This window comes from Papio anubis, chromosome 4 (assembly GCF_008728515.1).
Source record: "Papio anubis isolate 15944 chromosome 4, Panubis1.0, whole genome shotgun sequence".
Lineage (NCBI taxonomy): Eukaryota > Metazoa > Chordata > Mammalia > Primates > Cercopithecidae > Papio > Papio anubis.
The window spans coordinates 30,341,238-30,352,065 of record NC_044979.1 but is presented as its reverse complement, the minus strand read 5'-3'; the positions used below and the strand labels follow the sequence as shown (position 1 = coordinate 30,352,065).

The following is a 10,828-nucleotide window of genomic DNA, read 5'->3' as shown; positions in this document are numbered from 1 at the left end:
GGAAATGAGGGTTGAGACCTTAAAGGAACTGTAAAAGAGACTACAAATTAAGGAGTTGCCTTGAAGAGGAAATATCATGAGAAATGTTAGGAAGAAAGAGCCATCATTCTTCAAAATGGAGGGCCTCATGCATGATTTCCTAGGTCCTGTCATGGCAGATGAGTGTACTCAAATGGGGATTATGGGACAGGAAATGTGATACAATAATTAATTGAAGGGTTTTTTTTTTATTAGTGGGGCTATAAGAAGGTAGGTGGGGGCTGGGCACGGTGACTGATGGCTGTAATCCCAGCACTTTGGGAGCCCGAGGCAGGCAGATCGCCTGAGGTTGGGAGTTTGAGACCAGCCTGGCCAGCATGGTGAAACCCTGTCTCTACTAAAAATACAAAAATTAGCCAGGCGTGGTGGTGTGCGCCTGTAATCCCAGCTACTCAGAAAGCTGAGGGAGGAGAATCGCTTGAACCCGGGAGGCGGAGGTTGCAGTCAGCCGAGATCACACCATTGCACTCCAGTCTAGGCAACAGAGCGAGACTCTGTGTCAAAAAAAAAAAAAAAAAAAAAAAGGTAGGAGGGCATGAAAGAAACAAGTAGATCAAATACTGTTTCTTTGGCATCCTATAATTGATTTAAACTGTAGTAATTGCTCTACTAACGTTCCTGATTGTACAGAATGAATGAACCTGAAAGGCTAAGTACTATCTTAGTCCGTCTAGCTCCCACACCTAGCTTGAGAATAGCTTCTCGTATCAGTGCTTCCCTGCTATAGTTTCAAAACTCTTTGATGGGATAAGTGAGCGAAGATCACGCCATCGTCTCAAATGCTAACTTCCTTTGACAAGACAGTTTCTCCCAGGGATATCCCCCACAGGCCTAGGCCAAATCTCTGACTCACTGCAAGGGTCCATGTGCACTGAACTCATAGACATCATTATTTTTATTGGAAAACACAATTTATGTAACACTGTCCCTCTGGAATAATACTCTTTTTGTGGACAAATACCCAGTTGCTCCCTCTCTTCTCCCCAGCACACTCCACCCCCCTCCCCATGACTGTGCCTTAATAGAAATGAGGAAGTGGTTCAGAGCAGATCCCTAAGTGAGCCTGTCAGGGTCAGGATTAAATTACATCCCTGAAGGCTGGGTTGCTTCCCCAAGCAGTGGACAGCCTCCAGGATAGGGAACAGGACTATTGTGGGTAGGTGGTTTGGCCCAAGTACTGACAGCAAAGCTGGCATGTACCAGAGGATAAAACCTGTGATCATCCTAAAATCTAATTCTAGCCTCTCATTAGGAAATCAAAATGCATTCTTTCTTCTCCTCTTGTAAAGTTGATCTCCCTGCTTTTCTTCTTCTCTGTTCCATGCCATGAATTTCACACTAACAGTCCTTCCCCATCCAGGGTCCAGCCAGCCTCTTGCTTGCTAAGGCAGAGGAATCTCCCTGGCTTTCCTCCTTGACTGCATTGCAGCCCCTTAGCCTGTGTATCTGCCATAGAACTCCATTCTTCTCTCATTTGCTCCAATTATGGTGCTTTTTACTGCCTTTCTTTTCTCCTAGCTCTGCAATACTGCTCGGAAGCTCCATTGGCCCTCTCGGTGCTACCTTCTTCCTCCTAGTGCCTCCCCCCTCCCCACTCCCAGTCCTGGTAACACTTCATGGTCAGGGAGGATTTCATCACTGACGTGAGTAATAAGGCTTTGATTGCTCTGTGCCAGAGAAACATGGGTAGGGGAGAAGACGTTAGGAAGTTTACTTTCTTGGTAAAGGACCTAGGCTTCCCAAGGTCCCAGCCCTCAGCTTGTGCACCACTGTCAGCACCTTCACTTTCTTCTGGCTCACCACAAGGAAAGGTAATCTATTCCTGGACTAACTAAATCAGTGCCTTGGGACAGCTATAGTGCTGGTGTAGGGACCAGAGTACAAGGCAAGGTTTTCCTGGGAAGATAAGTATAACCACGTTTCTCACAGTGACTGGGCTTATAGATACTATTGTCTCTGACTTCTAGATCATCCTTCTTCTTCTCTGGAGTAGCACAATAGGCATGTCTCTGGACATACACAGTGTTCAAGAATAGGAGTGGTGATGGGGCTTCTCTGTTGATCTGTATGTTTGGGCGTACTGTCAACTATTATCTAGCATTTTGCTATATGCTGTGGAGCACTAAGTGAGATCTGTATCACACATATACATATATAATTATATATATGTAAAATTTCAGTTCTCACAATCTGTGAAGTAGTGAGGTAGATAGTAATATTGTCGGTATTTTTTAGGTGAAGAAATTGAGTCTTTTCCCAAAGTCACACAGCTAGTAAGTGATGGAACTAGGATTCAACACAGGAAGACTGGCTACAGAGTCTGTGCTTGCAAGCACTATGCTATATTTTTTTTGTGTGTGTGTGTGTGTGTGTGTATTACATTGATCTAGTTCCTGAAGCCCTTATCACTGCTCCAAGAAGTAATTTACTTCATTTTAATGTAAAGCAAAGATGAAAACAACATTATCCTGTCCAAACCATTCTTCCTCTTGCATGGGAGAGGGGTGCTTCCTAAAAGGAGTGAGACCAAGAGAGTTGCTTTGAGCCAAAAGCTGCCTTGCAGTTTAGCTGAGGCAGGATTCAGAAATGGCGTGAACAGTGCCTGCATTAGCCGATGGCATGGAGTGCTGAGTGCCAGCAGAGGAGATAAAATCAGACATATGTTTGGATATAAATGTTCCTCTCTCTCTTTTTTCTAATTTTAAGCCCCTGCTGCTTTGTTGCAGTGAAATGATGGAGCCCTTAATTATAGGCCCTGGCCCCCTGAGGTAGAAGCCTGGGGTAAGGCCCACTTAGCCCTCTCCCAGTCTCTAACCATTACTACAGAAGGAAGCCAGAGACCATGGACTCTGACCCTCTTCCCAGACAACAATAGGAATTGTCTTGCTAGGGACTCACTGCTGGTGGTTTCACCCAGCACCCAGCAAGTTGCTGGCCTCAATACATGTTAAATAGCCATGATAAAGCTAATGTCTCTAGGCCTTAGAAACTAGCCTATCTACCTTTACCTCCATTGATAATAGGATCCAGCTGAAGGGTGTTAAAAAGCCCTGGAGCACGTTATAGAAGTGGCAGCTACAGCATGGCACTTAAAGAGCTAGAGCTGGGGTAGATACGGTGGAGAAAAGGAGTGAAAGAGCCTCCCACTATTCTCATTGTTGAGCCAGGTAAGCAAAAACCGCTCCATTATGGGGGAACCTCTGTGGTCCAGTAGGTGTTTTAAGACCTCCTCTACACTGCAGAGTTTCCAAGGCTGGAAGGAGGCCAAGCCACCTTTTCTCACTGTAATACACCAAGTCTTATCTAGTTCACTCCTTCCCCTTTAGCTGTCACCCTCTGTGGGATCCTGCAGTTTCTGTCTGCCATTGGGCCTAAGAATCAGGAAACTGTTATGTACAGTCCTGATAATCTAACCCCTTAGCACCTGTGGAGCCCCTGTAGTCAGGCCTTAGAGGGCAGGAGAGCCAGTTCTAAAGAGATTGAACAGCTCTAAGAGGGATAAGAGAACACAGACATATCTTAGGAAGGGCCCGTTTTAACTGTGTTTTGCTAGTTAAGTATGTTCTTGATAGCCAATAGCAGAGAGAAAGCACATTGACTTAGGGGTCAAGAGACCTGGGCTTTTAGTCCCACCTCCTCCACTAGCAGTGTGACCTTGGATATGTCTTTTAATTTCTCTGGGGCTCAGTTTCTTTGACTGTAAAATGTGAAAGGATTAGACTAAATGATTTTTCATGGCTTTCAGTTCTATAATGAAAATTCTCTAACTGCATATCATCAGCAAGAGTCTTTACATCCAACATGTTGCTATAACTACCCCCCGACGAGCTACCAACCCGTGTTCCATTCCTAAGTAACAAACCTTGGCCAGGCCAAGGATGAGTCACAGCATTCACGGCTGCATTTTTGGTACGCACGGGATGCCTCTCTGAAAAGCTGTCCCAAGTGCCTGCTACAGAGGAGGATATACCATGATAGCAAAGGAAGGTTACTGCTGTAAAAGTTGAAACTGCACGGATCAAAGGGCAGGCCTGCTGGGGTAAGGAACTCTCCTGGCAGCTCTGAGGATACTTAAATCTAGGATCCATATTCTTAGTCTCCCCCAATTCCTTTGAGGATCCTTTGAAAAGTCCTTCTCCCACAGATTGGAGCTGAATATAGTCTTCCTTGGGACAAATGCATTTGTCCATAGGACTCTTTCCCAAGATTGTTTTAGGCTCATTTCTGTACCTCACCCCTCAGACTGTTAGCCACAGACCCTTAGTCATTGCAGAGTTACTGCATAATTCCCTGTCTGCTCAAATAGCTGTCAAAAAAAAAAAAAAAAAAAAAGAAGGGTGTTAGGAAATTGGCTCCTCATCCTCTATTTCTGAAACAGCAACTTCCTCCGCAATTTCCTCTGAATGCATACCCAGGAAGCTGTTTTAAACAGCCTGAGTTGTGTCTTGTGGCACTAGGAAAGGGAGTAATTTCTTGCTTTTTCACCTGGTCCTAGCCAAGTCCCACCCTTTGCTCTCCTGCAGTTTTCTTTTTTATTGGGGGTATGGTGGTAAAGGAGAGGCAGGAGGAATGGATCTTTGGTGCCTAGAACTGTGAGTGGCAGTTTATAAGTGTGTGCCCATACATATGTGCTGGCACACTGATACCCAGAAATGATGTATATACCCAGGAGGATTAAGAATTGGCCCTTAGCCAACTGCTGCAAAGTGGAGCCTGCCTCTCTTTCCTTCCTCAGTTCCAAAGAGTTCACACCCACTCAGTCCCAATTCTCTGCATTAGTATAAATACTAGCACTAAAGAAGTGCAGGGTCCTGATTCATGCAGCCTCTCTGGACATTATTACTCGGTAAGCATCAGGAGACAGACACGTACCACGAAGACATGTTTGGATTATTTAGCACCCAGAGAACAGAAGCAACACTGCCTGTCGGAAATTTAAGCCAAACTACATTATTACAGACCTCTGAAATCCAGGTCCCCCAGGGTCCTCAGGTAGAGCTGGTGCTGCCTGACCAGCAGCTTCTGCTGAGGTGGCATTTAACTTTTGGCCAGGTCCCAGGAGCTGAGGCTGACCCATTTCCCCTGCTTTTCCAGGGCACAGGGAATTTGGTTATACCCCCAACAAAGCCAGGGACTAACACAGTTAGCTTGTGGAAGGTGCACTAGAATCGGGGTGCTTTTATTTAAGCTAAGGAAAGGTTATTAACAGCTTTAGCATTTTCCCATACTTGAAAATAATTTAACATTTGTCTTTCCCCCATCATACCTCTACCCTCCCCTCCCCGCTTTTTTATTAAATAGAAATGATTGGCTCATAAGAATCTATAGGTTCAGGGTCTTATTCAATTTAACCCTTTGGGGACATTGAATTAAAAATTCAACAATATTTATTAAAATACAAAAATACACTTTTCTCACATTACAATCAGTGTTCTTTTGTTGGCAATTCCCCACCCCACCCCCACCCATACCACCCCCTTTCAAATCTGAACCCCTTATTTCCTTTTAAAGCTAAAGTAATAACTGAAAGAAGTTACATCATTAAATGGACCAGAATAACAGAGATCTCTGCCTTCCCCACCCACGCCCACCCTTTCTCTTTCACCTTCTCCTGAGGTGGCCTGGGAGAGGGAAGCTTCCCCTCAGTGTGCTCCATTCAACAGGACCCCATGTGGAACTCCATGTGTGCATGCGTGTCACTTGTAACTGTGGCTCTCAGGCTTTTTTGTGAACCATCCTGGTTGGGAAAGGCTTCATTACTTTACATGAGCCTGTACCCTTTTCGTCTCTCCTTTTTCTTTGCTACTCATGTTCTGCCCCCACCCCATCACCACAACCGGTTGACATCCACTGTAATAGTCCCTAATGAATCAGCATTTAGAAAAGTCACCAAATCACAAGCATGAGAAAAGCTTCCACTCCCAAGCTCCCCACTTCAGGCTTCTCCTCCCTCTCCACCTTAAAACAAACAAAATCTTTTTTAAAAATCATAAAATGCCATCATTGTCTACAATCATTTGTCAGATTCCAGGAACAACAGGTGGACATGGCACAATGCTAATTTATGGCCTCCTGTGAATACATTCTCTCTGCTTTACCCTCCCTTCCCACCCCCCTGCTGCCGCACCCCTTCAGGGGCCTCCTCCTCCTGGGAAACCCTGAATAGACACATGCCTTGCAGAGTGGGTTAAGCCCAACTGCAGGAATCTGGTGCAATGTGAAAGCATTAGGCTGAGAGCTACGCCAGCTCCCATCCTTCTCTGCTCCTTCCTAAGCATTCTGTCAGGCAAGGCACACGTGTGTCCCAGTGCACAGACCCCCAAGACTTGTGCACATGGACAAAGACTCAGCCCCTTTAAGGGTTCATTTGAATTTTGGTGGTTTTCCTGCTTAAAATACATGTATAGATCTATCTTCCCCTTAGCCTCTGAAGAAAAATATTATTGCCACTAACATTTTGGCACAGTACAAATTCATGGTGCTTTTTTTTGTATTTTTTAAATAAGATAATTCTGCAAAGACAGCTCTCGGCTTAAGAAAGATGTCTGTAGAAATTGGTATTCCTGTGTCCTATGAAGCATCTTCTAAAAAATGACAAGTTCAGTCTATCCCTCTTGCCCCCTCAGCAGCCCACATCCTACCTCTTTAGGGATGTTTGTTGTTTTAGTTTATTTTATCTCAGCAATTTCAACCTTATACCAGAAATCCCTTCTGGCAGCATAGCAAGTTAACTTGTGGCTTGTACCCCACAACATTCCCAAGATTCCCCCCCACCCCCTTTAAATAGAACTTACAAGTTAGAAAATATTTTTGTTTTGACTTTTTGTTTTTAAATTTTAATATAATCTGTTTTAACCAGCCCATAGATTTAATATATAAGCATATACAAGAAAAAGTCTCTCCCCACTCTGTACAAAAGTTGCTGTCTTTGTGTGCATTCTATTGCATTTTATAAGTTTTTTGGGGGAGGGGAGTCATATTTGAGTTTCCTGTACCTTGTCCTTGGTATGGGTCTGAATTATATAAGGTTCAGAGATAGTGGTGACTGTGGGGTGCAGAGAGTTCCCCAGGCTGTTTTCTGTCCAGTGGGCCCCATGTGCTGGTTTGTAGGTGTTGTAGTTAATATGGTCATGAATTGTGGGCAGCACTACTGCCCCCTCACCTGATACACCGGACGGAGCTGCTGTTGCTGCTGCGGATGTTGCTGCTGGGATGTCTTCGTCCACCTGGATAATCTCAACAGTCCGGGCGGCTGTGACTGTACTCCGCTGCTGGTGCCGCTTACGAAGTTTATAGAAGACAATCAACATGGCGGCAGCTAGCAGAGTCACTGCCACAAAGCAGCCAATTATGATCTTGGTGGTCTTCATGACTTCATCCAGACTGGTCTGCATCTTGTCAGTGGTGTCTGTCGCGGGTACTGCCACCTGCTTGGGCACACGGGTGGTCTGAATGAGCACCGTGGTAGAGGTGGTATATGCCGGCTGGTAACCAGTGGACGTGGTAGGAACAGGCTTGTACTTTCGCGTTGTGTCCTCAGGCGAGATCTCCGTGGTCTCCACTGTTACTGTGGTGAAGAAGCTGTAGTTGGAGGTGTTGAGCTCGGCCGTGCTCACATTTAGGTAGGCCGAGGCGTTGGAGTTGCCTGCCACATTGGTCACCATGCATGTGTATACCCCAGTGTCTGAAAGCAGCACGTGGGAAAAGTTCAAGGTGCCGTCGTTGAGGACAGAGATCCGTGGGTGGCGGGAGGCGTGGCTGAGCACTGTCCCATTGGGCAGCAACCACTTCACGGAGGACATAGGGGGAGTCCGACACTTAAGTTCTGCCATCCGACCCTCAGAAATATTGAGGTCTCGAGGCGCATCCATGATGAAGGGGGCAGAGCACTGGAAAGAGGCCTGGTCCACCTCCACGAGGTAGCGGCCTCGCATGTGCATGGGAGCATGACAGCGGCCACAGCAGGTGGAATTGGTGGGTATATACTCTCGAAGCCACCAGGCTAGCCACAGAATGTCACAATCACAGTTCCAAGGATTGTGGTGTAGGTGCAACTCCACCAGGTACCTCAGCGGGGTAAAGAGGTCATGGGGCAAAGAAGAGAGGTTATTGTGGGCCAAGTTGAGTTCCACAAGTGAAGCCAGCCCGTCAAAAGCATTCCGCTCAATCAGGCTGACCTGTGAGTTCATGACCCAGAGCTTCTTGAGGGAGCTCAGGCCATGGAAGGAGCCAGGCCTGATCTCAGGGAAGTGGTTCCCTGACATCTCCAGCTCCTCCAGCCCCACCAGGGGGGTGAGATTGGGCATGTCTTTAATGTTGCACATGCCCAAGTTCAGGTATTTGAGGTTGAACAGCCCCTCAAAAGCTCCCTCAGAGATATACTCCAGCTTCTTGAGCTCCCCCAAGTCCAGGCGCATGAGGGAGGGCACCCGGTTGAAGGCGTAAGAGGGGATGCTTTCGATGGGGTTGTTGCGAAGCCAGAGCTCCCGCAGCTTGGACAGGTATTCAAAGGCCCCGCTAGGGATGACTGTCAGCCAGTTGTCGAACAGCTCCAGGGTGTTGAGGCTGGCCAGGCCATTGAAGGCCCCCACCTCAATCTGCCGGATGGAGTTCCTGCCCAACTGCAGGACCTCCAGGTGGTGGAGGTGGCGGAAGGTGTCGGCCTGGATCATCTGGATGTTGTTCTCCATGAGGTTGAGGTACCGGGTGTTGGAGGGAATACCCTGCGGGACCTCGGAGAGGCCCCGGCGGGTGCACACCACCTTGCTGAACTGGTTACTGCACGAGCAGACAGAGGGGCAGTTCTGGGGCCCGGCTGAGGCGGCAGCAGCGATGGCTGCACACAGAATCCACACTTGCGCCGTGAGGTAGACGACCGGGAGCAGGATGGCATTCCAGGTGTGGTGGTGCACAGTTACCTGCCACAAGAGCTTCATGGTGTGGCACGTTCATAATTCACCATCGCCTGGGATTTTGGCTCGGAAAGGAGAACCAGCCCTACCCCGGCTTAAGTGAGCTAGGAGCTCCTCTTTCCATCTGGAGAAGGAGGTGGGGAGGGGGCGATTAGAGAGACGGAGCGGATCGGCCGAAAAAAATCCTGCTAAACTCGAGCGGCCCCTCGTCTCCCAACCCACCCTCAAGGCAAGCCCTCCGAAAGCTACGACTCTCCCACACTGCAACCGTCCCCACCCAGTTCGCCGTCACCTACCTCGGAAGGAAGGCAGGAAAACACTGGCGTGGTGTCCTTAAGCTTTCTCCACGGGAGCTGGGCACCTCGTTCCCATTCCGACTTCTTAGTTTTAATTAACAAAAGGGGGAAGTGGTGGGGGCGGGGAGGGCAGAGGGGAGGGGAGGGGAGGGAAGGGGTGGGGGAGACAAAATGGCTTCTAGTAAATCCGGAGCCTGAGCCGGCGAAGCCGCGGAGTTGAGGCGCGCCTGGGAGAGCGAAGGCCCGGCGGGCTATGCAGGTGCATGCCCCCCCCTCCGCCCGAGGAGCGGCGCCACCAGCGCTTCCCGGCTTTGTCCTTGGACCCTGGCACGGGCTCGCTCCAGCCGCGGGAGAAGGCGCTTCATCGCCAAAGTGCGCTCCGGCGGCCCCGGCCCGCTCCCCGGGCCGCCGCCGGAGGGGGTGCGGGGGCGCCCCGAAGCCGCCCAGGCCGCGCTCGCTCGATGCTGCGCTCCCTCTCCCCGCGTCGGCCGCTCCGGGCCGGCGGCAGCTGATTGCGGTCGTGAGCTCGCAGGGCGGCGAGAGTTAAGAGGTGTTCGCGGCGCCTTCGCCCTCCCCAGACACACACCCCCTTTCTCCTCGCCTCTTCTCGGAGGGTGGAAGAGACAAAAACCGGGCTCAGTTCTCCAGTCCGCCGGCTGCCGGCGCGCGGGGCGGCGATCCGTCAGGCGCCCGAGGGCCAGCGGCGTGGCGGCTGCGCCCGGACCCGGTCCGCCGGCCGGAGGAGCGCGAGGCGCCCGCGGTCGCGCCTGCACCACAGGCCCCTTCAGAGAGTCCGGGGGCGGGCGCGGGTCCGGCGGCGGCGGCCGCAACCGCCCGTCGCCGCCCGCCGCTGCCCGGCCCCCGGCGCGCCGCCGGCTCCGGATTTGTGCGGACGGAGCGAGTTCGCGGCTTTGGCTCCCGGCGCCCTCAGTGGCCGCGCCGCCAGCGGACTGCTGCAGCGGCGTGAGCAGCGGGGGTCGCGGCTGCGGGAAACGCTCCGGAGCCCGGGAACATAGTCCCCGCTGGCTAGCGGCGACGGCGGCAACAGCGGGGCTCCTGTGCGCGGCGCCCACCGTCTCCTCCTCGCGCCGGGCTCGCGGTGTTGCAGGCGGCAGCCACGCAGACTGCTCTCTCATCCTTTTGTCCTTCAGTCAGAACGTGAATGTACTGCTGACGCATACTGTTCTGGGAGAAGATTAGCGTGATGCAGTGCTCTTATGTATTAGCGCTGCTCCCCCTCCGCCGGCTGCCTCGCGGGGTTAACGCCGGCGCCTTCCAGCGCCGCGCCGGCCGGCGCCGCGCAGCCCCGCGCCTCCGGCCGCCCGTCTTCCTCCTTCCTCCTTCCTTCCTCCTCTCTTCCTCTCTCCCCCTCCCCCCTCCCCCCTCCCCGGGCAGCTTCCTCCCCGCCCCCTCCAGACAAGCGGAGCGGGGCCAGGGCGAGCGGGCGAGCGAGCTGGAGTGAGCGTCAAGTGAGGGGCCGCGCGCAAGTCGCAGGCGTTCGCAGCTATTTTGGGCCGGTCGGAGGGAGCCGTTGGGTGGCCGCTGATAGGCTGAAGCGGCGCGGGGCTGCGGCGGGAGAGC

The 10,828-nt window shown here is 51.0% G+C and overlaps 2 protein-coding genes across 2 annotated transcripts in view; one reads left to right on the top strand and one right to left on the bottom strand.

Annotated features, from left to right (window-relative positions):
• Positions 1-10,828, top strand: part of SND1 (staphylococcal nuclease and tudor domain containing 1) — a 438,879-nt gene that overhangs the window by 365,823 nt on the left and 62,228 nt on the right. The gene's annotated exons all lie outside the window — the stretch shown is intronic.
• Positions 5,183-9,767, bottom strand: LRRC4 (leucine rich repeat containing 4). Its single transcript, XM_003896544.5, has 2 exons — positions 9,248-9,767; positions 5,183-9,075 (listed from the first exon to the last, which is right to left on the bottom strand). The coding sequence occupies exon 2, from the start codon at positions 8,973-8,975 to the stop codon at positions 7,014-7,016; it is 1,962 nt and encodes a 653-aa protein (XP_003896593.1). The 5' UTR covers positions 8,976-9,075; positions 9,248-9,767; the 3' UTR covers positions 5,183-7,013.

Excerpts from the sequence above, each read along its gene's own strand:
- LRRC4 (XM_003896544.5), bottom strand. The coding sequence starts at position 8,975 with ATGAAGCTCTTGTGGCAGGTAACTGTGCACCACCACACCTGGAATGCC.